Consider the following 24,349-nt stretch of genomic DNA (forward strand, 5'->3'; position numbering starts at 1 on the left):
AATGTGTTAGTTTGAAATGAAATAGACCTTATTTTGGCCTTTTTTTGTCATTTTATAATGTAAAACCCACCACAACATTGCTGCTTCTGCTAGCAAAATATCTGGCTAATGTGCATAGTATTTGAGTATATACACAACAATTTGCCAACTAACAGACATTGACCTTATATTGCTATAAAATGAATTTGTTTGTTATTTTGAAGCAACTTCGGTGTACACATTTCAGTTATGTGAGTGCTAGCGGTGCTACGTCACTTAGTTGAACACAAGTTGCCAATAATTGGATTACAATGTTTTAATTCAAAAAAAGAAAATGTATTTGGCTGTTTATGATCTTGCCTGAAATAAAAACCCAGCAACTCAAAGAAAGAAAGAAAAAGGAAACTCAATGAAAATCATTGAAGGCTGAAAGCTTTTCTGGCATTGAACATTAAAATAAATTGGAAAGACAGGGGCTGCCTTAGCCAGTCACTAATTAAATTTGACTAATTGTCAGCTTGAGGCATGATCAATAGAAGGCCATTGTATTATGTTAGTTTAATTAATTCAAAGGCCCTTTAACATTCATTTTCTTTGCTATTATTGTATGCTTGGTTTTGAATGTTTCATTAACTTGGTTATAGTGACTTTGAAATGATGTAATTTGTGATATTACAATACTTGATTTCATTCATGTCGACTTCATTAACCTCCATAAAGGCAATAAAAGCTCTTTAGAAGCAGTAGAGTGAACACCAGACCTGGCTCGTCATGATTCATCGTTTGCAAACTCTCTGACCCGTAATATTTTTTGGGTTTGTGGAACCTTATTAACAACTGTTCTCTGAAAAACTCATCTATTCAGAGTCACAATAGCTTTGTCATCGTGATGAAAAGAAATACATAAGGGTGTGCAAAAAGCTTTTCCCCTATGTCGTTCGTTAAGGTTTTCAAAACATTTTTTCCCTATAATTATTTTTAGAAAACTACTCTTATTTATTTTGCTTTACTCTTAAATGATTTCAAAGTTTTCTGTTAATGTGTTGTAACAATGTCAGTGTATGTTATTTTAATAATTTCTGTAAGCGACTTTTGTTTTCTCTGCTTTGCTTCTGAATGTCGTTAACTGTTGTGTATTTTGATGCTTGTGGGTGTTAAGCACATTGAGTTGCCTTGCTTTTAATCTTTTTTTAAACTTTGTGTTATTTTTTGTGCAGTACATTTTAATTTAGATTTTTAATAATGATATACAATCATTATGTAATAAAGAAAATCCCCCTATATTTAAGAGCACTGTTAATCTTCAAACTGTGCATAAATATTGCATTGGCTTAGAATAATATTAAATTGATGCTATTATATTAGTCATTATATACTACCGGGGGGGGGGGGCATTTAATTAAGATATCGAAAAGAGAAGTGTCTCAACACTTTTGATTCTTGGGAATTAAACCTCCTCATTAATGGACACGTGGGCCAACTACACTACTGTGTTCTGATGATGGTGATACTGCAGAGCAACGTATTTTTTAGGGGGTACTCGGTGTACATTTGAGTACCACTGCGCTTATAAAATGTGCCTAGTGTCCGCGGTTGTCTTGAACCCTAAACAAGTACAACGGGGACATCTAGTGTCATTTTCAAACACTGCATGGAGATGTCCTACTCCGTTATGGAACGCAGCCTTCCGGGATCCAGCCAGTTTTGAGCGCTTATAATGATTTAAACTGCCCATATTTTCACTATATTATTTTATAATATTTTATTAAACATGTTGGGAGAAAAATAATGTGTTATAATAAGAGTGTTTAAAGAAATGAGACATAAGCGGAACGTGTACGATAAAGTGAAGGAAGACGGTGAGGAGAGGAATCGAAATGGGACGCGGCCCTCTGGTCACATGCTTGTCAAGCTGGATCAGCTGACTTTGGCTAGCTTCTGCTTTTCACGCTTCTGATCGGCGTCCTACGAGCGCTGGCTAAGCCGTCATACTTCATAAAAACCTTATTTATTCTAGTGGCATCTTGTTTTCCGACACCGAGCCCGAAGTTCGTTCGCTTATCTACTTAGCACACCGCCGAATCGATGCTGCTGGAGTGGATGATGGACGGACACGCCATTCTTTATACGGGGGTCACTTTGGCCTTCTGGAGCACAATACTCGTCGTCGGTAAGCCCGTTTACGCCTTGAAATGAGTTAGTTATGAATTAAAGTATGCATTCAAGGACATTTTCGAATAATAGCAATCACTTGAGTCTTTTATTGTGTTTGCTTGACGCTTCGTGTGCCTCTTTGGCAGCTGTGTTTGGGATCAGGCTAAATACTGGTGGCCAATGGCAGAGCGCTGCGGCGGCTCCCGCGATGGCTAGCAATCGCTTAATTAAAAACTTTATTTATTCCTCACGATTTGTTAGTTCGTTCGGGATGCGTAACTAGCAAAGCGCATTTTGATTTAGTAAAAAAAATAAAATAAAATCAATCGACGTTGGCGTTGGTTTGTCATCGCCGACGAGCTGAAGCGAATATTAGCTCGTAGCTAATTTGTGCTAACATAACTGTTCTGTCTGGGTTTTTGTTGTTGTTTTTTTGCAGAGGACAAAAATGCAATACTTTAAGTCGTCTTAATCTTAATTGAGAGATAAACGTGCTCCTATACTGTATTTTGACTAGAGCGGATTTATTTTGGTCCCATAACGGAAGTGTAGCAGTTGTCATGGCACAGTGAATTATCACACCATAGTAGGCATATCTGAAAAAGTTTGGACACACCTACTCGTGCAATACGTTGCTTTATTTTCATGACTATGTACATTGTAGATTCTCACCGAAGCCATCAAAACTATGACGACGACTAATGAACACATGTAGAGCATGTACTTAAATAACAAAATAAATAAAAAGCCACCCTTTTCGTTGATTACTTTTTTTTTGCACATTCTTGGCATTCTTTCGATGAGCTTCAAAAGGTAAGTCACCTGAAAGGGGTTTCCAACCTTCTTTAAGGAGTTCCCAGAGGTAAGAATGCCAAGAGTATGCAAAAAAAAAAAAAGTAACCAAAGCAAAGGATGGCTATTTTGAAGAATCTATAATATAAAGCATGTTTTCAGTCATTTCACCTTCTTTTTTTTATGTTAAGTACATAATTTGACATCAGTTCATACATAGTTTTGATGCCTTCAATGAGACTCTACAAAGTAACCAGTCATAAAGCAAATACATCTAATAAGAATCTGCATATGTGACTTTTTTTGATTATGACCTCTGTCTTCTTCTTTTCAGGCATATGCTATACAATATTTGATTTAGGATTCCGTTTTGATGTGGCATGGTGAGTATCCTTTTCTTTGTCTTGCATGTACATGTTTAAAAGTGCTCTGTATATAAAGTTGAGTATGTCGGTCCCGACTCCCGAGCATCCCCCATACAGCGAATCTGTAAAATCCTCACTTGGGTCTTGTCAAAGGCGTTTTGATGACAAACCATAATCTTCCCACACATCTCAAATTTTCACGTTAACTACACTTCTTTATGTGTATAAATGTGGTCTTCGCAGAAGTGAAACTAAGACAAGGTTTCAATCAGATGAGAACACTCAATTGTTTATATCTTTTTGGCAGGTTCCTCACAGAAACGTCACCTTTCATGTGGGCCAATCTGGGCATCGGATTGGCCATTTCGCTGTCCGTAGTCGGAGCAGCTTGGTGAGTACTGACTGCATGACGAGTGACACATGGTGGGACATTTTTTTATTTTTGTAGTCGTTTCCTCTTTTGAAGAAAATCCTCTGAGATGGTGGAAGTGGCATATCTTTAAAGGAGTTGTTTTATAAAGGAGGATTTTTTTTTAGTGTGTAAGTGGTGGTGGGATTATTAATTATTGCTGTTGTGTGTTTGTTTCCCAGGGGAATCTACATCACTGGCTCAAGCATTATTGGCGGTGGAGTCAAGGCTCCTCGCATTAAAACCAAAAATTTAGTCAGGTAGGCTCATTTAAAAAAAACTATTTATGTTTGACCTGAAACACGTTTTTTTTTTGTTTTTTTTTGTGGGCAAGCATCTTGTTGATATTCTAATGTTACATTTTAAAAGCATTGGTTGAGGTGAAATTGGTGTAACATTTTACATTAAAAAAATGTCATCTGTAAAATTTGTAATGTTTTATTTGATTACATAAATATTACTTAAAAATAATTTTTTTGTTTGTCAAGAATTTCTTGAGAATGTAATTTAAAAAAATATATTTTCATACTAATTTGTTTCTTTACAATTTTTAGCATAAAATGTAAAGTTTAAAAAAATACATTTTCAATACAATTTTACTTGTTTAATTTATTTTAATTCATTTAAAAAAAATCATATTAGTCTTTTCAATAAAATATATATTTTGATATTATCAATGACATTTATATTACCGTAGGTTTTTCATAAAAAAGAAACATTCTTTTCATATTTTTTTTGCTGTTTTTTTTGTAGCATCATTTTCTGCGAAGCTGTTGCAATCTATGGCATCATCATGGCCATTGTCATCAGTAACATGGCTGAGGTAAACTTCATATTCCACGTATCTTATCTATCCAGCTAGCTAGCTATCATATGTAATGTAATACATGATATTTAATGTTATCTATGTAAAAAAAATAAAAATAATAATAATCTAAAATGCTTCTGATTTCTGAATATGATTTGTATAATCTTGCAGAATTTCAGCGGAACAACTCCAGAGACCATCGGGGCAAGGAACTACCAAGCTGGTAAGAACGTACAACTGACACAACGGTGGATATGAAATGAAAGTGACTCACATCAAAAAGTTAGTTGTGGCTGAAAATCGCATTGAAACCAACAAGCCATGTTGTCCTTGTGTGTGTGCGCAGGCTACTCGATGTTCGGCGCCGGCCTGACGGTGGGCTTCTCCAACCTCTTCTGCGGCATCTGCGTGGGCATCGTCGGCAGCGGGGCGGCGCTGGCCGACGCCCAAAACGCCAGCCTCTTCGTCAAGATCCTCATCGTGGAGATCTTCGGCAGCGCCATCGGCCTCTTCGGTGTCATTGTGGCCATCTTGCAGGTGAGCGGGCACTATTGAGAAATTGAATGGAATGGGAATTGAATTGTGATGCTAAACCCTCGGACAGGATTAAAACTGATTGTTAAATCGAACAAAATCGTGCTAACGGTGCGAGGCCGAAAACTGAAATTGTACATTTCATGTGTTTGTTGTTAATGGGGAAGTTTTGCACCGGTTCCCGCAGGGACATTTTGAAAGGATCTGTAGTCCATGACTTGATATAGACAATTATTAGGATTTTTAATTTTTTTTTGCTCCAGATCAAAATTAATTAGAAAATTAACACTACATCATTGTTATTGACACTTGTATGTTTTCTCCTCCCCCGAAGACGTCAAAAGTAAAGATGGGCGACTAGAAGAGGACAAGAGGGAGGATGACAACTCCGCTGGAAAAATTAAGATGTGTAAATAATGCACCGTAAATTATTTAAATGTTCAATTTGCCGCATATTGTCTTTAATTGTCATTTCAAGGAGAACAACTGTTTCTTCACACTCTTTATGAACGATGGTTGAAAATGACACTATAGAGTATTTGAACATATTTGTCTCTGTGTGTGTGTGTGTGTGTGTTTTGGATGTGTGTGTGTGTGTGTGTTTTTTTTCTTCCTGTGAAGCATGAACTTGAACGTTGTGTTCATTGTTGTTGCCTGGCCTGTCAGACCAACTTACTCAGTAGCGCCCCCTGGAACGCTTTCCGAATGAATTTTCGTCATCCTTCACATGACTAAAAGCCTTTGACTTTTTATTGGATTGTTTTGATATCCGCAGGGAAAAATAGGACAATTTAAATTTTGAGATCATTTTCAATCGACAATGTCTCAAGGAGTGACTGATATGAATTATATTATTATACTACAGGTGAGCATATAAAAAAACATGTTACCTTCAAATATAAAATTGCTTTTAATTGTATTTTTTCCCCCCCTGTCAATGTATGTTTTTTTGTTTTGTTTTTTTAAGCACTGTTATTGTCTTCATTTATTGTAATTGTAACATTCCATAACCTGGTCATTGCTTCTTTATTAAAGCTTGTGGTGAAATGATGTACGATATATCAGTCTGACATACCAGGTTAGCTAAACTACAAATCTGCTTGTAATTATTACCCTGAAGTTGTGAAAAAAATATTAACATGGATTTAATTGTCATAAATGTTACAAATGTGATTTTCCCCTCCCACTCACCGACATGAAGCCCGAAGGAAAATTCCCGTATTTTTGTTGGTTGGTAATCTGTGTGTAATTATGTTGACGTGATGGTGGCAAGAAAGTAAATGTCCAATAAAAATAGGAAACCGTTCATTGGGCCCTCATAAATGTCTGCGGGTGTCAAATAAAACTATCCAATCACAATCTCACCTGTTTGCTTGTTGCACTGCGCTATGCCAAGACATCAGTCGAATTGTGCAGTGTTATGATGAAACCTCTAGGTGGCGCAAGTATAACGTACGAGTATTGATGTGGACTCAATGGAACGCTATGATTCCTCACATTTTGTATAATAAAAAAAAATTAGCATAGTAAATCGATATACAAATACACACATCCTCATCTTGTATTTAAAGGGCCCGTTTTCTAAATTAATCACGTATGGAAGTATCTCGGGGCATTTTAATTTATAAGAACTTTCTTCAATCTCCATTTAGCTCTACCTGTCTCTGATTAAAATCCAACGTTAAAATGTTCTAGTAGGCTTTTCGTGACTATTGATTTCAAATAGAAGCCAGACTGGTTTTGTGATAACACTGTTACTGACTGCTAATTGGAAATTGTTCATAATTTCCTCCACTCTTGAAACAATTAAGCACCATACCTTTTGAAATTATGCCTCAGGGATTTAAAGTTAAAGTAACACTGATTTTTTTGAACCCACAATCTCCCAGTCTCAGGGCAGACACTATACCACTAGGCCATGGCTGAGCTACATTTCACCACATTTTGGGGTGATTTAAAATTGTAGCCAGTTTGCTTCTCTTTGAATGCATTTTTGGTCATTGGATGGAGCTGTCTTCACTATTTTCTATTTTGTATGTTTAATGCATTTAACATTATTTTGTTCCATTCTCCTGAATGATACATTCGATCCCTTTTGTGGAAGTTGCCGCCACACAGACGACTTGAACAGCTGAAATGTATTTAGGGTTAATCACAGGCACTTAAAAAGTGGTGGCAGGTGTACTCAGACGCCGTTGGTAAATTCTGAACACATATAATCTCTTTACAGTTATATAGTAAACCACGTTATCGCTGTTGTATATATATATATATATATATATATATATATATATATATATATATATATATATATATATATATATATATATATATATGCGGATGTACGTTTTTTTCCCCTCAATTGAGTTGGCTAGGTTATATCACATAAATGGTGGAAAAACTTTTATTAAAGAGTTTACCCTTGTCTACTTTTTTTTATATCACAAATATCTGGCATTTGAACATGCGGGGTCAAAATCAATTTATACATTTTAATTATCATTCATATCATTATTTGACATCTATATCTGTCAGTAAAAGTACTTTTCAGTTATTTTAAATTTATATAAATTAAAATTTTCACATTGTAATCATGTCTGTTGACTTGAATTCTACCAATTAGTTTGACATATTAATATCAAATTTATTATACGTCTAAATATCATCATGTAATTCCATTATGTTAATTGAAGTATTAATCAAATGGTTATGAAATGATTGTCGATCAGTGCACCGATTTAGGCATTTTTAATATATAAATAAACACTTTAGTGTCTTGATAGCCACGGTCATAGAGTAAAACAAATTATTTTAAAAATAAATTTAAAAGGATATTTAAAAAAATTTTTTTATTACAGGGTAGGACAAAAGGCGATTCTTTTTTCCTTCGCTTTCTCCTCGGGCTTCCGTAGTGAGTGAAAGCGGAGCAGAGGGACCTGCTGGAGAGAGGAAGAGGAGCATCCTTCCATCCTTCCATCCTTCCTCCTTTCCTTCGCTTTTTGTTTTTGTTGCCTTGTCCAAAAACCACCACAAAATGACGGCAAAACCATGAGGACGTCGCCTCTCTACTCGCCTCCTTTTCGCTTGAACGCCGACGACGCGGCGGATACGGTTGACGCTAGCTAAACAACACCGTGCTTCTTTATTTATTTATTTTCCACATTTTCCCCCGACATCATCGGCGAGTAGATATCCAAATTGGGTGGAAAAATCGACTTCTCACAATAATATTTTTCTTTTTTTTTAAATTGACATTTTCCAATACGATGTGCTGCAAGGAAGACACAACGATGCAAGTATTCGCCTGACAAAATCAAGGTAAGCAGCCCTGCGTTTCCTTTGTGCCTTTTTATTTAGCTCCGTTTTCATCTTTTTTTTTTGGAGGTGCCAATTCTTTTGTTGTTTCCTGCACAGCCACCCCGCACACTGCCTCTTTTCCACCCGCCATGCTAGCCTCCCTCCCCTGCACAGCTCTGCTGCCTCCCAGCTCTTCAAAAAGTCCACTCTGCAGCTCCCATGATTTTGCATAATGACATATTTGATTTAATAGAGACACGTGTGAAGGAGGAGGGCGAAGGGGGAGTGTATCATGACTTGTCCATGGGGTCTGTTTTGTGGGAGTCCGGCCAGCATGTTTCCCAACGAGATGATGAAGCTGGAGGTGGTGGTGGTGGTGGTGGTGGGGGTGGGGGGGGGATAACATGGATGTGGATGTGGAGGTCTTCCTCGCGATGAAGCTTAACCCAGGCAGGCAGTTCCGCACGGACTGGGGAGAGAAGATGGTAATCCAATCCGACGCATCTCTCATTTCTGACACAGTATCTCTTCAGTGAGGGACCGGAGCGGTGCTGTAAGTCACTGAACTATTTGATGCGTTTATAATAAGCATTCAGGAGCACAGTTGAAATACTACACGGTTGACTTCTGAGTTGTCCTGTCTATTGGCGGAAGCAAAGCAGTTGCCCCCCATAGAAAGCGATGCACAGTAAAGCACTTTCGAGTGGATTATTTCTAGTTGTCGTGTTTATTTTCCATTGTGCGAGGTGGTGTGATCAATGTTAGCTGACAAAAAGAATGATCCGATTGCATGTGGCCGAGTATGACCGGTACTTTTTGGATTATTTCAAGTCGTTCTGTTTTGTTTTCATTGTGCAGAATGGCAATTGTCACAAGTAGATGACGAAAGGAGTATTAATTGTAAGACTGTGGATTATTTTGGCTTGTTCTCGTGTTTCTGTTGGGCAAAATGAAAGTAATTTAGCATGAATAATAACTGGCAAGAGGCATAGTCACGTTAATTGGCAGTGTGACCAAGCACGACATGGACTTTTTTGTTGTTGTTTTTTAATTTGTGGATTATTTAGTCCTTTCTTGAGTTTTCAATTATCCTAAAAAAACAGATGAGAGGAATGATTGTGTTAGTTACAAACATGCACATGCGCCCAAGGTTGCCCAAGAGTTTTTGTACTCTGTGGATTATTTCGAGTTGGTCTGTTTATTTCCATTGTGCAAGGTGGTGTTATGGTTACCTGGGACCAGGGATAATCAGGTTTATCATACACATGTGCATGTAACGGAGTATGCCCAATACTTTTTAGACGATGTGGATTATTTCAAGCCTTTATTTTTTTCCATTCTGCAAAGGAGCTGTTAGTACAAGTAACTGGTGAAAGGAGGTGATTGCATAATAGTAATTAGAAGTCAATCCAATATACAGTACATGGGTTTTTCGATTGTGGATTATTTCAAGTCATTCTCTTGTTTCTGTTGGAAAAGGGGACTGTCAAAATCATGTTAATTGATAAAGTGTGTGACCAAGTGCATTCTATTAATTTCCATTATGCAAGGTGGCAGTTATCCTGACCAAAAAAAATAGACGAAAGGAGTGATTGTGTTAATTACCCCCCCCCACACACACACCAAGTTTGCCTTTTTGTTCTGTGGATTGTTTCAAGTCAGTCTATTTATTTCAATTGTGCTGCATTATTCATGTCAGACGTGCATTGCATTGCATATGTTTTTGTGCTTACTGTGTCCTTTTTTGAATGTGGATTATTTTTAGGTGGAAGTTACCATTAATGGGGTATAAGCCATGGAGGAGGCGGGACTTTCAACTTCCTGGTTTTCACACATCGGCTTTGTTTCTGTTTCCTGTTTGCGACGTGCGGGCCGCGTTCTTGCGCTTCGGCCTTTGTGCCCCCCGTTTGCGCGGCCCCTTCGACGGGTGCGAGTGTGTAGTGTGTCTGTCTCAGTTGTCCGAAGCATTTCAGAGAGTTGAGACACACGGTTGGGGGACGCAGGGGTGGGGGTGCGAGTGTTGGAACGCGGCCATCAGTGGCCGTAAACGACACTGATGTGTGAAACCCGGAAGTTGGAAGTCCGTGGCATCTACCCCATTGGCAAGAGGTAACATCACTTTAATTGTATGCACAGTGCACACACGTGACCGAGTGTGAACAAGCTTGCCTTGGAATTTTTCTGAATTTGCTGTCGCTGTCTTCATCCAAAAGAGACCCAATGCCACCCGCTGGCCATAGTGGATTTCTTTTGTTTACTTTCCCACCTTTATGATCAAACCAGAGCTGGGCAAGATTTTTCTCCGCCCATTTCCATTTAAAAAACGTAGTTGATGACAATTCCGTCACTGGCCCTCCTTGTTTTGTTTCCCGTTGACAACAATTCAGGTCAAATGCGCTCAAAGAATTAATAGAAATACTGTATACATACATTACATGTTTTTCTTACTCTCTAGATTTCTTTTATATTGCTCCTGTGCTCGTATTTACTTTTTTTTTCTTTTTTTTTCTCTGGATTATTTCTAGTTTCTTCTCATTAGGGTTGAGGGCGAGTGGGAGCACATCCCAGCTGACTTTTAGATGCTAAACGTTGACATGCTAACCCATGCTAACCATGCCAACATGCTAGGCAACCGTGCTGCTTTATTGTTTTCATGTTGATAATTTTTTTTCTGACTAAGTTTTCGTTGTTATTTTATTGATTATTTGTATAAAAAAATTTAATGACTACTCTGCACAATTAACTCATTCACTGCCATTGACTGCTATAAACGTCAAAAATTCATTTGAACTATTTCTATTAGTTTAACATTTTTTTCCACTTTTGTTAACAAGAGTGTGAAAACCTAATTTTTTTTATTGTACATTTAGAACAGATATAACATTTGTGATTAATCGTGAGTTAACTGTTAATGCGATTAATTACAATTAAAAATGTAATCGCCTGACGGCCCTAATTTTTAATAATCTTTTTTTTAATCGCGTCAGGCGATTACATTTTTAGAATTGTAATTAATCACATGACTTCAATAATTAACTCACAATTAATCACAAATTTTAGATCTGTTCTAAAATTTACAATATAATTTTTTTTTGTTGGTTTTTATACTCGTCGAAAACGAATAAAAATAGTTTAAATTAATTTTTGACGTCTATAGCCGTCAATGGCAGCGAATGAGTTGAGTGTAAAAAGTAAAGTAAAAGTACTTACTATTTGAAGAATCACTAGAACTAGTTGAGGCATGTTGCATTGCAGTACAGATTGTCAGGACTTGACTTTATGGTGTCAGTTGTAGTGCGACGTGAGCCACGGGGGTTTGACCTATGAACCTCGACGCACTCGTGCGCGGCCAGGCGAGACCAGGCAATATCGGCGCTCATTCGTCGGCCGGCAACGCCTGCGCTATCGCTCATCAGATAGCGCAGAGGCGCTCGTGCCGTCGAGGGGGTTTAATTACAGACGGGAAGGTCACAGCTTGAGCGCTCTGAAACACTGATGCCTGATAGATGGAGTTGATTGGAGTCAGCGCGTTCCTCTCGGGGTGCTGATATAAAGAATAACACACAATTAGCTGAGCGCGTGTGATACATTAGAAATGATTCAATAGACTTTTTTTTTTTTTTTTTTTTTTATCTGCACAAACCTGCATTGTACTGGACCACACAGCCTTCACTTCAATATTCAATGCTGCATTTTGCAACTTTGCCCATTTGTGGATTAATTTTGCCCCGCTTCTGTTTATTTCTATCGTGCAAGGTGGCAGCTATAAAGAATAACTGGGAAAAGGTGCAAGGGAAGGGCTTGTAACTGAGCGTGCTGGATGTTTTATTTACTCTTTTGATTCATTCTAGGAGTTGTTTATTTCTTTTGTACAAGCGGTGGCCATCATTATTTACTGGTGAGAGCAGCAATCATCATCCGTACTTTGCGTGGGCGTATGTGGCTGAGCATGTCGGTGACTTTTTGTTTATTATGTGGATTATTTCAGTTTGTTCTGTTAATTTGCATATGCCAACTGATAGTAGCCTGCCTGCATGGCTTGACTGGTAGGAAAACATTGAGTCTCCACCCAGAAACGTCCTGGACAGGCCAAAACAAATCCTTCGGATTATACCTTTAAGTGTTGGTGGCGGGTATCGACAGCCTCCATGAGTACCTGATACCTTGAAATATTGCCGACATCGGCCCAATACTGATACCTGGTATCGGTACTACTCACCCATCCTGATAATAAGTCAACATTAACTCTTTGACCGCCATAAACGTTATAAAACGTTTAGCATAAACCTAGGGAAGGGCGCCGAGGACGTTAAAAGACGTCCCCTATGTTTTTTTGTTTTTTTTTTGGAAACGGGTGCAGGAAAGCCTTGGGCAGCTGTGCTGAAAGTATCAGGCAGATCTGATTAGTAAAAGACTCGTTTTGGCCCCTAGAGGGCAGCGATGACTCTCTTTGCACAAGGTTGGATGGGCCGCCCACCGTGGGCGTCAGTAGAAGACGTGAGGCGGAGCTAGAGTGTTGAGGAGACAATGGCTGAATAAGCCACAATGGCTGACCAAGCAACCGGTTGCAAGCAGCTCACGCTTGAGCATTTTTTTCAAAGACGGAAAGCATCGATCAATACTAAAAAGCGCATTGATGTCGACGATGATGATGACTTCGAGCTTGACGCCAAAGTTGGAAGCCTTGACGCGACTGTTATGATCACGTAGTAAGCCTCACCGGCTAAGCGCGGCTAGCGCTGCTAAGGCCGGAAAACACGCACAATAACCGACCGGGTACTTCTACACAATCGGACATTCGATCGGGCGATGGAGAGTTGGCATCGACCAATGCAGATTGATGATGATGATGATGGTGAATCCCGAGGTTGACGCCACAGTTGGACGCCACAGTTGGACGCGGCCTTTATTCTCACGTCATAAAGCATCACCGGCTAGCTCTGCTAACGCCGGAGCTCCACATGCGGACATTTTGTCGGACAATGAAGAGTACCCCGAGTCCAATGCATATTCATCGGAGGAGCGGGTACAGTCTGATCACGGAGAAGACACTGGTTCTGGACTACGATGCCACCATGAATGGAGTGGATAAGATGGATCAGAACATCTACCACTCGGTATAGCAACTGGAGGACATGAGGAAGCCAGACGTAACACCACCGTAACGTAACCGTAGCTTGATCCTGATATTAGGCTTGATGGCAACACACACTGCAGTATATACTTGCTATTCCCCGGAAAAAACGGCCTGCAAGAAAGTGGAGCTTTTGCACGCGAAGAGGCAATCTGTTGTGCAAATGCTGTTGCGTCTCCTTGCACGCAGGGGAGAAAAAAGAAAAAGAAAAACTGTCGTTGAAACATCCACACATTTGTAAATAGCACCACAGTTGCACACATTTGTAAATAGTTTGCCAAATTGTTGTCAAATTGTTACACTGTTGAATGTAAATAAACGTATTTTGCTATCAAAAAACACTTTTTCATTCTTGGTGGTAGTGTTTTATAGAAGTAAAGCACTATTTAGGTGTTTGTGGCATCATTCGTGGACAAAAAGAAGTGTAAAATTCACTAGAATGCATGAAATAATATCGTTTCACTAAAAGCTTGATTTCTCCGTATTTGAGTCCAAAATGAGCGAAATCGGGTGAAACTAACCATTTTCTATTGTTGATTACTAAAGAACGGAATAAGGTAGAAACAAACTTTTTTTTTCTGATGAAAGATGAAAGTCCAATCTTTCATTTGGTAGCACAGAACATTTTCTGTGGACCTTGAAAGATCAGTCAAAATGCTTAAATCGGCTGGCACTGACGGCATCCCTTTTCTGAAAACGTCTGGCAGTCAAAGAGTTAATCCTGATGAAAATAAACCATAACAGAAAATAAATAAAATAAAAACATTTCGGGTGGAAAAGTGTTAGCCAGAATGTGCCAGCATGCTGTTTTTCCTGTTCCGGGATATTATTTCTAATCGTTTAATTTCTGTTGTCCAAAATGCCCTTTGATCATGAATAAATAACCAGTAAGCAACCATTACATTTGACCTCAAATCACATTGGAGCCAGAAAAAAACCGTCCAGACGTCAGACAGCCTTCCAGCTCTACATTCAATTTCCATTTTTACCCTTCCTTGCATTTACTGTACTATTCAGCATAACAACACTCGGGTTGTTTTTACACTCGAGTGGCTAAACAGCCTTTCTAACATGGCCTATTCAGTCCAGAGCGTGAAGGACGAAGGCTGATCAAATGGACAGCCGCGGCCCGCATAATTGGACGGCGGTGGCCTTAAGTCTGAAAGGCCAGAAAGACGCTCGTAGTTTAAATGATGCCGGAGCCAGAGTGTTCGTCTTTCTCCACTCCTCCGAGCTACCATCCTCCTCTTCTTCCGCCAAAGCTCTTCATTTACTCCTTTGCTCTGCTGCCAAATTAGCAGCTGGATCAGAGGCGAAGACTTCGCATCGGCGGGGGGGGGGGGGGGGGGGGGTCTGGGCTCCAGACGGCACTTTTGCCTGACAGCGGTACAGCATTAGAAATTGATACTCTCATACGGAGGTTTCACCGTGATTGGGACGACTTCTGGGGAATCCGAGATTTCCGTTCATCTTGGGAGACTTCTGCAAATCTTTGGAGGCAAATTCAGTAAAGTTACTGACTTGGTAGGTATATTTTTCTATGAATGTTTTGGTTGAACGTCTTTTGAGGGTTTTGGAGACTTTAACCAATTTCTTGAGACTTTGACAGGTCATGCGAGACTTCAGCAAATCTCATGAAAATCTTGTAAGGTTCTATCAATGAAGTTTTCTGTGATCTAAGAGCCCCCCGAAATGTCAGTTGAATTCCAATTTGGATGACATTAATCTTGTGAGACAAAAAAATCGTGTGAGTCTTCAGAAAATCTTGCGAGACTTCCACAATTCTTGAATGGTTCTATTAAGTTCTGTATGACTAAAGAAGCCGACTTATCATGAAATTTTCTGTTGAAGTTGGGTTTATATGACTTTGGGACAAAACTCAAGACTTTAGCAAATCTCATGAGTTTTCAACAAATTTTGTGAGACTTGTGCAAATTTTGAAAGCTTAAATCCATGAAGTTCTGTGCTACCAAAGGCGTAGTTTTCCAAAGTTTTCAGTTTAACTGCGATTTCTATTTTAGGGGTATTTGAAACTTGTGCAAATCTCATGAGACTTCAGCAAATTTTATGAGACTTTCACATGGCTTGAAAAAGTGAGACTTTGGCATGCTTGGAAGGGGTCTGTCAATGAAGTTCTGTGAGATAGTAGATGCGTATTTTCCCCAAAATGTTCGGTTGAATTTTGGTTTGTACGACTTCAGTGGTTTTTAGAAACTTGTGCAAATCTAATGAGACATCAGCAAATTTTGTGAGACTTTCACATGGCTTGAAAAGGCTCTATCAATGAAGTTTTGTGTGACTTGAGAAGCATATTTTTCTTGCAACTTGCATTTGAACTCGGGTTTGTCGTGGGTTCAGAAAATTCTGCAAATCTCGTAAGACTTCACCAAATCCCATGAGACTTTCACATGGCTTGGAAGGGGGTCTATCAGTGAAATAAGATTAAATTAGAAATTAGAATCATATTTTACCTCTAAATTTTCAACTGAACTCTGTTTTGTACGACTTCAGGGTTTTTAGAAACTTCTAAATCTCTTAAGACTTCGCCAAATCTCGTGAAACTTTGGCATGCTTGGAAGGGGTCTGTCAATGAAGTTCTGTGAGATAGTAGATGCGTATTTTCCCCAAAATGTTCGGTTGAATTTTGGTTTGTATGACTTCAGTGGTTTTTAGAAACTTGTGCAAATCACATGAGACTTCAGCAAATTTTGTGAGACTTTCACATGGCTTGAAAAGGCTCTATCAATGAAGTTTTGTGTGACTTGAGAAGCATATTTTTCTTGCAACTTGCATTTGAACTCGGGTTTGTCGTGGGTTCAGAAAATTCTGCAAATCTCGTAAGACTTCACCAAATCCCATGAGACTTTCACATGGCTTGGAAGGGGGTCTATCAGTGAAATAAGATTAAATTAGAAATTAGAATCATATTTTACCTCTAAATTTTCAACTGAACTCTGTTTTGTACGACTTCAGGGTTTTTAGAAACTTCTAAATCTCTTAAGACTTCGCCAAATCTCGTGAAACTTTGGCATGCTTGGAAGGGGTCTGTCAATGAAGTTCTGTGAGATAGTAGATGCGTATTTTCCCCAAAATGTTCGGTTGAATTTTGGTTTGTATGACTTCAGTGGTTTTTAGAAACTTGTGCAAATCACATGAGACTTCAGCAAATTTTGTGAGACTTTCACATGGCTTGAAAAGGCTCTATCAATGAAGTTTTGTGTGACTTGAGAAGCATATTTTTCTTGCAACTTGCATTTGAACTCGGGTTTGTCGTGGGTTCAGAAAATTCTGCAAATCTCGTAAGACTTCACCAAATCCCATGAGACTTTCACATGGCTTGGAAGGGGTCTATCAGTGAAATTCTGGGTAACATTAGAAGCATATTTTACCTCAAAATTTTCAACTGAACTCTGATTTGTACGACTTCGGGGTTTTTAGAAACGTCTACAAATCTCTTAAGACTTCGCCAAATCTCGTGAGACTTTGGCATGCTTGGAAGGGGTCTGTCAATGAAGTTCTGTGAGACAGTAGATGCGTATTATCCCCAAAATGTCCGGTTGAATTTTGCTTTGTACGACTTCACAAACATTCAACACCTCAGCAAATCTTATGAGACTCAAGCTAATCTTGTAAAATTTCCTTGGAATCAATTATGTTCTTTATATTGTTGTATTAAAATACCCAATTTTTGCACGGTGAAGTCATTTGTGACTTCAGCAATTATTGTAAGGCCAGCTAAACTTGTTAGAGACTTCAGCAAATTTCGGAATTACCAGCCTACGTAGTTGTGTGTGACTTTTAAAAGCAAATTTTCTCCAAAGTTTATGTTTGAACTTGCGGCTCTTGTTGTGCGTTGACGTGCAACAACGAGCAGCCGTCGGATGTCTTTTCAAGAGCCCCGACCTCCTTCAGACCGTAAGACGACTTGAGAGGCAATTAAGTGTTGTGCTCAAAGAACCCTGTTGTGTTTTGTTCTCTCTCGAGTCCTGTTTCCTTTTCACTCGGCTCTTTTCATCTCCGTGCCGCTGCTTCTTTTTTTTGTGCTCATTGCTGTTTTAATTTTTATTTTATTGCATTTTTTTTTTTTTTTTGCCTTTGTAGTTACAGTAACACATTCGGGCACTGGCTTTGGTCAGTTAAATGGACCACTGGCATTAAAGTCGGGTGTTTATTTTTGCTCTTTAATATCATTCTTTTGATGATTAAGAAATAACATGATTCAGTGTTTATTTACTTTACATACAAGCATACCTCTTCTACAATATATAAGGTTGCAACAGTTCTCAGTACTTTTCGTTAGTTTAGTAGGAAACAAGTGTTTTTGCCATGTGAATAAAATTCAATAAAGTCAAAGCAGTTGTCAGCGCACACGCATGATATCAATTTGTCCTTTTGCGCCAGAAGATTACGGTAGTAGGAGATCAGAGGTTGGAGACGCTTTCCTCTTTTTGGGCCGCACGTTCGTTGCTAACCGCTGCTCTTCGATTCGTTGCGTCTTTCCTCCAGGCGGATTCTTGATTTGGTACACCTGCCGCAATGCAAAGACCAGATCCAAAATTCAACCAAGCAAAGATAATAATTCTCCGTTTTGATTGGGATGCAACTGCATTGTGTCATATTGTGACTCTCAAGTAGCTACAAAAATACTAAAAACACCTGTAACCGAAATATCAGTCAGAAATGTTACATTTCGACTTTCATAAATCATTAAAAAAAAAAAAAAAAATCCGAAAAATGTATTTATCCATTTTCATGACAACATTATTGTAATATGATGCCATTTCTCTCAAATGTAACGTAAATGCATTTCATTTGCTAAATAAAATAACACAAATGTGTTCAATTTTCTATATAAATTCTAGCTAGTTTTCAGTTTTGGATGAGATCCGGATGAAAGTTGTTTTGACCATGAATAGAGATCGCATATAATAACCATCATCATCATCATCATCATCATTTGACATATTATTGAAATTATAATCAGTCTAGCCCTACTACCTGTATAAATATATATTTAGCTTATCTTTTTTTATTTTCATTAGTGTGTCAAGTTAGACTTGTCTTATTTTAGTATCAAATTATTTTGTATTATTACGACAATAACATCTTTGGGAAGTTGAGCTTGGAAACAGGCGTTCCTAACGTTCTTAGGGATTCTCCAGTACGGCTATACAATATTTGAAGTCGCCACGATGACATTTAAAGTCATCTCGCTGAATATTTAAATCTCTTCTTGTTTTCTTTCTCTCATTTGGTGAATAGAATAGTCTTAAGTACATTTAAACTAATGCACTGTAAATAAACAACCAAGTAAAAGTACAGTAGTTGATGTCCATCCCGCGCTTAGTTGTATTTTTTTTTTGGTTACTTTTGGGTTCTGTCTGTTGTTGTCGAGTGACATTTTGCCGTGCGCGCATGAGGGATTCAAAGATGCGCACGGTAAACCGGGGAGCCCCGGCCGGCCTCTCCTTGCTTTAATGATCAGCGAAAGGTCACCGCGCGGCCGATGTGTCTGATTCATGTCATCTGGGCGACGGCGTGTCTCAAGCTCGGAAGAAGAATGGCGGCGTATCGGCCACGTCATTATTTTAAGTCACACGCTGGTTGCAACGGACGGTTTCGTTGGCTAAAAGATCCCCACTGGAAAAGTTTATCATTAGTGCTGTAATTCTGCTAAAATGATCCGCAGTGAAGTAAATAAATGCCTCCAGCCACTTACTATTCTCAGCAATGCATGCTGGGTAACATTTAGCTGTGAATGTATAAATGCGTACCTGACGTCAGTTATATTACAGCCGGACTGCAACTTAGTCGCTGCAACCCTGCAGCACATTTATGTTTTATGACCCGATTCTTAAGCAACGTGACCCACATCAAAATGACGACTTTATCCCCCCCCCCTCCCCCTCCCTTCCGCACTCCCCCCTCCCCACACAATTATTGTCATGATGTCGCCCTCACGACAGGCATGTAATCCTCCGATGGGCTTTCAAAGAACTGACGTTTCAGCATTTCAGTTACTGTTGCACTAATGAAAAGTTGATCAGGTTTTTTCGGGCCAAAGAGCGAGTTTGAAAAATCTTCAACTTAAACACTTTTAGGGTACATATTAACAACAATAGAATTTACTTTTTAAATAAGAAAATATGATTTACATTACGGCATCCTGTGATCAGCTAGCACGCTACATACTACACAGCTTTCCAGGGCCGCTGTCAACTCGTCCCACTTTCGCATCAGGACATATTTTGACGAAGCAGCGCTCCGGACGCTCGCCAGCACTCATCCGGCCGCCATCTCATGGCCAATGTAGCGTTAGCGACTTAGCGGAGCGCACAGCCTAGCAAGCCAGCCAACCTTTGTTCATTAGATAGCAATGCCTTAGCAATACCGTAGCTTTTATTTTGAAGCCGGCGCTTGACTTGACTTTGAATTGAGGCTGGGCTTAGCTGTTAATTAGGGATGCGCGATAATATCGGTGGCCAACAATTATCGGCAATTATCGACCAATTTCACGTCGTACTGATAAACCAGATCATAAAGAAATCCACCGATAATAATAATTATAATAGACATGCCACGTTAGTCCATCTGTTGTGTTTGTGCCCAACTTCTCAACCCCTCCCCATTCCTCTGGTATTCCGTGTTTCCCACAGGTTTGAAATCGACTTGGATGGGTGGACTACGGCAGGGGACGCGATGGGAGGGGGGGTTGGGTTTTCAGTCCTGTTACTACATCTCTTCTTGCCTCACGATCCACAAAGTGATGGCGAACTAACATTACGTGCAGTCATATCCGGTCGCGACAGGGTTTTTGTTAGTTTGTTTTTTTAACTCATTCACTCCCAGCCATTTTCACAGAAGCAATCACTTTCAATCCCGGCTGTTTTACTGGATTTTGGCCCACATAATATTGTGTTCTATTGCTATAAAAACATGGCACCTACCAAAAGAAAGATTAAAGTCTCTTCTTTCATCAGGAAAAAAAAAAGTATATTTATATCTGTTTCCGTTTTGCAGCAGTTAGTGTTAGAATATAGCTAAGTGTCATCATTATTCACAAATCTAGAATTGCGAGTAATTTAGTTTTTTTTCTCCCAACATGGCCCTGGTTGATATATTTTGCTCCGCTGCCACCTGCTGGCCGTTTGTGTAAAAACTACCATTTCTTCAACCGTTCTTTGCAGTTGAGGCTGCATCAAAACCTTCTTTATGCTCTAGTCTAGCATAAAAAACATATAAATACGTATTAGGGACAAATTTAAACATTTAAAATAGAACGTATTTATACGTTTTTGGGAGCAAATGAGTTAATATATTTTTAATACATTTTCTTGAAAACTTCTTAGGTGGTGGCCACCCAGATAGCAAAATCAATGTTGAAACAAAGTATATACGTTGAGATCTAAAGTTTAAATCATACAGAAAACGCAAGGTTGATAAAATGTTGAGTCAACGTTTTCAACCATAAATCACACAATATCAATGTTGATTCAACCATCATCTAAATCAGAATCTACATCCCTCCGTCCATCCATTTTCTTAACCGCGTGTCTTCACAAGGGTCGCTGGAGCCTATCCCAGCTGGCAACCCTGAACTGGTTGCCAGCCAATCGCAGGGCACACAGAGACGAACAACCATCCACACCTATGGAGTGTTCAATTAACCTGCCATGCATGTCTTTGGAATGTGGGAGGAAACCGTAGTACCCGGAGAAAACCCACGCAAGCACGGGGAGAACATGCAAACTCCACCCAGGAAGGCCGAAGACTCGATCTCACGTCCTCTGCACAAGTGTCGTAGAGACGGGACCAAGTTTAATGGGTTCAGCGTCCTTCAAACATTCAGAAATACTCTTGCTCGAAAGAAAAGATTATTTTATTGATTTTTAAGGACTCTCAAATTCATTGGATTTAGCGTCCCTCAAATAACAAGAAATTGTCCTGCTTGAAACAAAACGAATTGCAATCACGTAAAATTGCAATTATGCAATATTTATATGCATGATTGTGCAATAATTATGTCCACAGAATGCTCCCCTCTCCTAATCCCTTTCCCCGCTGAAGGAAAAAAAGGAGGGAAGGCAAACAGATTCAACGTTAATTAAACATTGATCTTTCAAACGTTTTAATTCAACCCAAATACAATGTAGATGCAAACGGCATCTTTTAAACACAAACTTCAATGTTGACATCATGTTGTTGAATCAATGTTGATTGACCAATCAATCTTTAACCATAACCAAAAACCAACCTTCTTAACCCCTAATTTAATGTTGATTTAACATCTTTTGCTACCTGGGCAGTTTACCGCCCAAGTATTAACATGGTGTGGGAAACACTGTGTCGTATATTTGTGACATCATATTGTGCGCGACCTCGCGTTCACAGAAGATGCATCATGGCGGCATGGCATTCGCCAGTGTGTGCTTTCTTTACTGTCTCTCCCCAAAATGCTACCCTCACAGTTTTTTGTTGCTTTTTTTTAAAAAAAATTTTTTAAACATGACTGTTTTGTTTTGGCAAACTCAAAATGAGTTACTGGTTGTTTTTTTTAAGCAGACCTATCAATAAAATTCAGCGTCATGGTGCTTTTCACAATGTTTTAAAGTATTTGTACCATTTTCGACTTATAGGACTTAAAAGTGTATTTGTATTCAAGTTGATTTTGCAAACAATTATCGGCTTACCTATCGGTTCTCGACATCGGCACTTTCTAAATGATTGGTTTATCGGTTGAAAATAGCATGATCGTGCATCCCTACTGTTGATGCACAATTGGAGCGCCATATTGAATTTCCAGTGCTCTTGCGCTCCGCTTATCTGCACCCCTGTGTCTAATTGATTACTCCCTTTAAAGTGGAAGTCAACTTTAAACATTTCTTGACAATAATATGTTATACGTGACCGCACTAGTCATTTGTGGAATATGAGTTATGAAGCAAAATCCAGCCGTTTTTATCCATCTCAGGGGGGGGGGGGGGCAGCCATTTTGCCACATTTTGCTGTCGACATCAGTGTTGCTCAGGGCTCAGGCAACAACCAATCAGAGATCACCTGTTTTCCGAAGCTGAGCTGTGATTGATTGTTACCTGAGACCTGAGCAACTGTGATGTCATTTTCACTCGACAACAAGTGGCAAAATGGCCCCCTTCTGAGATTGATAAAAACAGCTGGATTTTGCTGCTTAACTCATATTCCATTAACGCAATATTAAACAAAAATACTGTGTTAAGACTAGTGGGGGCTGCATAGAACATATTATTATAAAAAAAAATAATAATTGGGGGTTGACTTCCCTTTTAAGCCCTAATGTAGCCCCAGTTTAGTTTCAAGTCAGTTTGGAACCCGAGCATGATCAATTGCAAAGAAAATGGATGAATGAATGAACTCGGTTTGGATAAATCATGTGATGTTTACATCGGTCTTCACGTGTCCTACGACTGTAACACGGCTGATCTGCGAATCGGGATCGATCGCGTCACATGAAGACCGGTGATCAGAAAGTCTTCACTTAGAATTATTTAAATGAAATCTCCATGTAAACCCGGCTAATGTTCAATTTTGAGTTCAAGAAAAGCTTTACCCACCTTTCTTTACATGCCGCCATTCATCACGTTCTTTCTTTACTTAGCCGCAATGCAGGGCGGGAGCTAGCAAGCTTCCGTTGCTTCCGTCTGTCCCGCAGTGTTTTGGCTGCGAACTTGGGGGAGCCGAACTCGCCTCCAGCCAGATGTGCTCCAGACGATCAGGTGTAGCCTGCCCTGATGCATTTTTGATAAGGAGCAACTCAAGTCGGGGTCGGGAGGGCGAGAGAGCGCGAGTGCGAGAGAGGAGGGATTTGCATGCGGGTAAATGTTTTCTTTTTGCAATTTTCTTACAATAAAGTCTCCCCAAGCTCCAGTCATGAGCCATCAACCTTTTATTTATTATTATTATTTTTTTTTACATCCACATTGTTCGCGCTCGGATGAGACAAAATGTCATCTTCCACATGAGTTGAGGACATACAATAAGCCTGAGGGCTCTGCTGAAAACATCTGCGAAAACACAGAGGGAAGAGACTCACGGGCCACATCATTAGGTACACTGGCACGATCCAGTGGTCACACTCGCATATTCACACCTATGGGCAATTTAAGCTAAAGTTTTCAATGAACCTGAACACCTGACTATCTTACGTCCAAGATTGTCCTATAAGATCATCCGTTGGTCTGAGAGTGGATTAGTCCTGATGTTGTGCTTTGCCACATTTTGCATTGACTGAGGAGATTAGCATAAAATGTCACCATTAAAGTGGAAGTCAACCTTAAACATTTCTTGACAAATAATACGTCAGATGTGACCTCACCCGTCTAAACATGACATTCGTTTGTGGAATACGAGCTATGAAGAAAAATACAGCCATTTTGATCCATCTCAGGGGGGCAGCCATTTTGCCGCTTGCTGTCGACTGAAGATGACATCACAGTGGCTCAGGGCTCAGGCAACGACCAATCACAGCTCACCTGTTTTTTTTTTTTTAAAGAGCTCAGTATTGTTCATTCGGTAATGTCATCATCATTGCTCTTTTTTTTTATGTGGGTGAGTATGTGCGAGTGTGTGTGTATTCGTTAGCGCACCAAAAACCTATAAAAAAAAAAAATCCCTTACCGTTCACCTAAACCGAACACCGCCGTCAGGAGACCCGAGGAAGGACCAAAGAAAACAGCTCACCTGTTTTCTGAAGCTGAGCTGTGATTGGTTGTTACCTGAGCAACATTGATTGCCAGAACCAGAATACCATATTTAGACCAGTGGGGTTGAATAGAAAATATTGTCAAAAATGGTCAAAAATGTGTTAACTTCCACTTTTATCTCCATGTATATTGACTTTA

General features: G+C 39.3%; 2 protein-coding genes across 3 annotated transcripts in view; both read left to right on the forward strand.

Moving 5' to 3' along the window:
- The first annotated feature begins 1,872 nt into the window (after positions 1–1,872).
- Positions 1,873–6,400, forward strand: atp6v0b (ATPase H+ transporting V0 subunit b). The gene is made up of 8 exons (XM_086058609.1): positions 1,873–2,149; positions 3,260–3,308; positions 3,598–3,681; positions 3,882–3,959; positions 4,453–4,522; positions 4,679–4,730; positions 4,854–5,044; positions 5,376–6,400. Exons 1-8 carry the CDS (start codon positions 2,065–2,067, stop codon positions 5,400–5,402), a joined length of 636 nt encoding a protein of 211 aa, XP_085914735.1. The 5' UTR covers positions 1,873–2,064; the 3' UTR covers positions 5,403–6,400.
- Positions 6,401–7,962: 1,562 nt separating this feature from the next.
- Positions 7,963–24,349, forward strand: part of b4galt2 (UDP-Gal:betaGlcNAc beta 1,4- galactosyltransferase, polypeptide 2) — a 110,590-nt gene continuing 94,203 nt past the window's right edge. For both annotated transcript variants that reach the window (XM_086081759.1, XM_086081766.1), the window contains exon 1: positions 7,963–8,359. The gene's annotated coding sequence lies outside the window, so the exon portion shown is untranslated. The remainder of the gene's footprint in view (positions 8,360–24,349) is intronic.

Source organism: Leptonotus elevatus, chromosome 1 (assembly GCF_054856555.1).
Source record: "Leptonotus elevatus isolate MCC_2025b chromosome 1, RoL_Lele_1.0, whole genome shotgun sequence".
In the NCBI taxonomy this organism is placed as follows: Eukaryota; Metazoa; Chordata; class Actinopteri; order Syngnathiformes; family Syngnathidae; genus Leptonotus; species Leptonotus elevatus.

Bases quoted from the DNA above. Each gene is read 5' to 3' on its own strand.
- atp6v0b (XM_086058609.1), top strand. From the start codon at position 2,065: ATGCTGCTGGAGTGGATGATGGACGGACACGCCATTCTTTATACGGGG. The intron at 4,731-4,853 runs GTAAGAACGTAC...GTGTGTGCGCAG, and splicing joins GGCAAGGAACTACCAAGCTG to GCTACTCGATGTTCGGCGCC. The intron at 5,045-5,375 runs GTGAGCGGGCAC...CCTCCCCCGAAG, and splicing joins TCATTGTGGCCATCTTGCAG to ACGTCAAAAGTAAAGATGGG.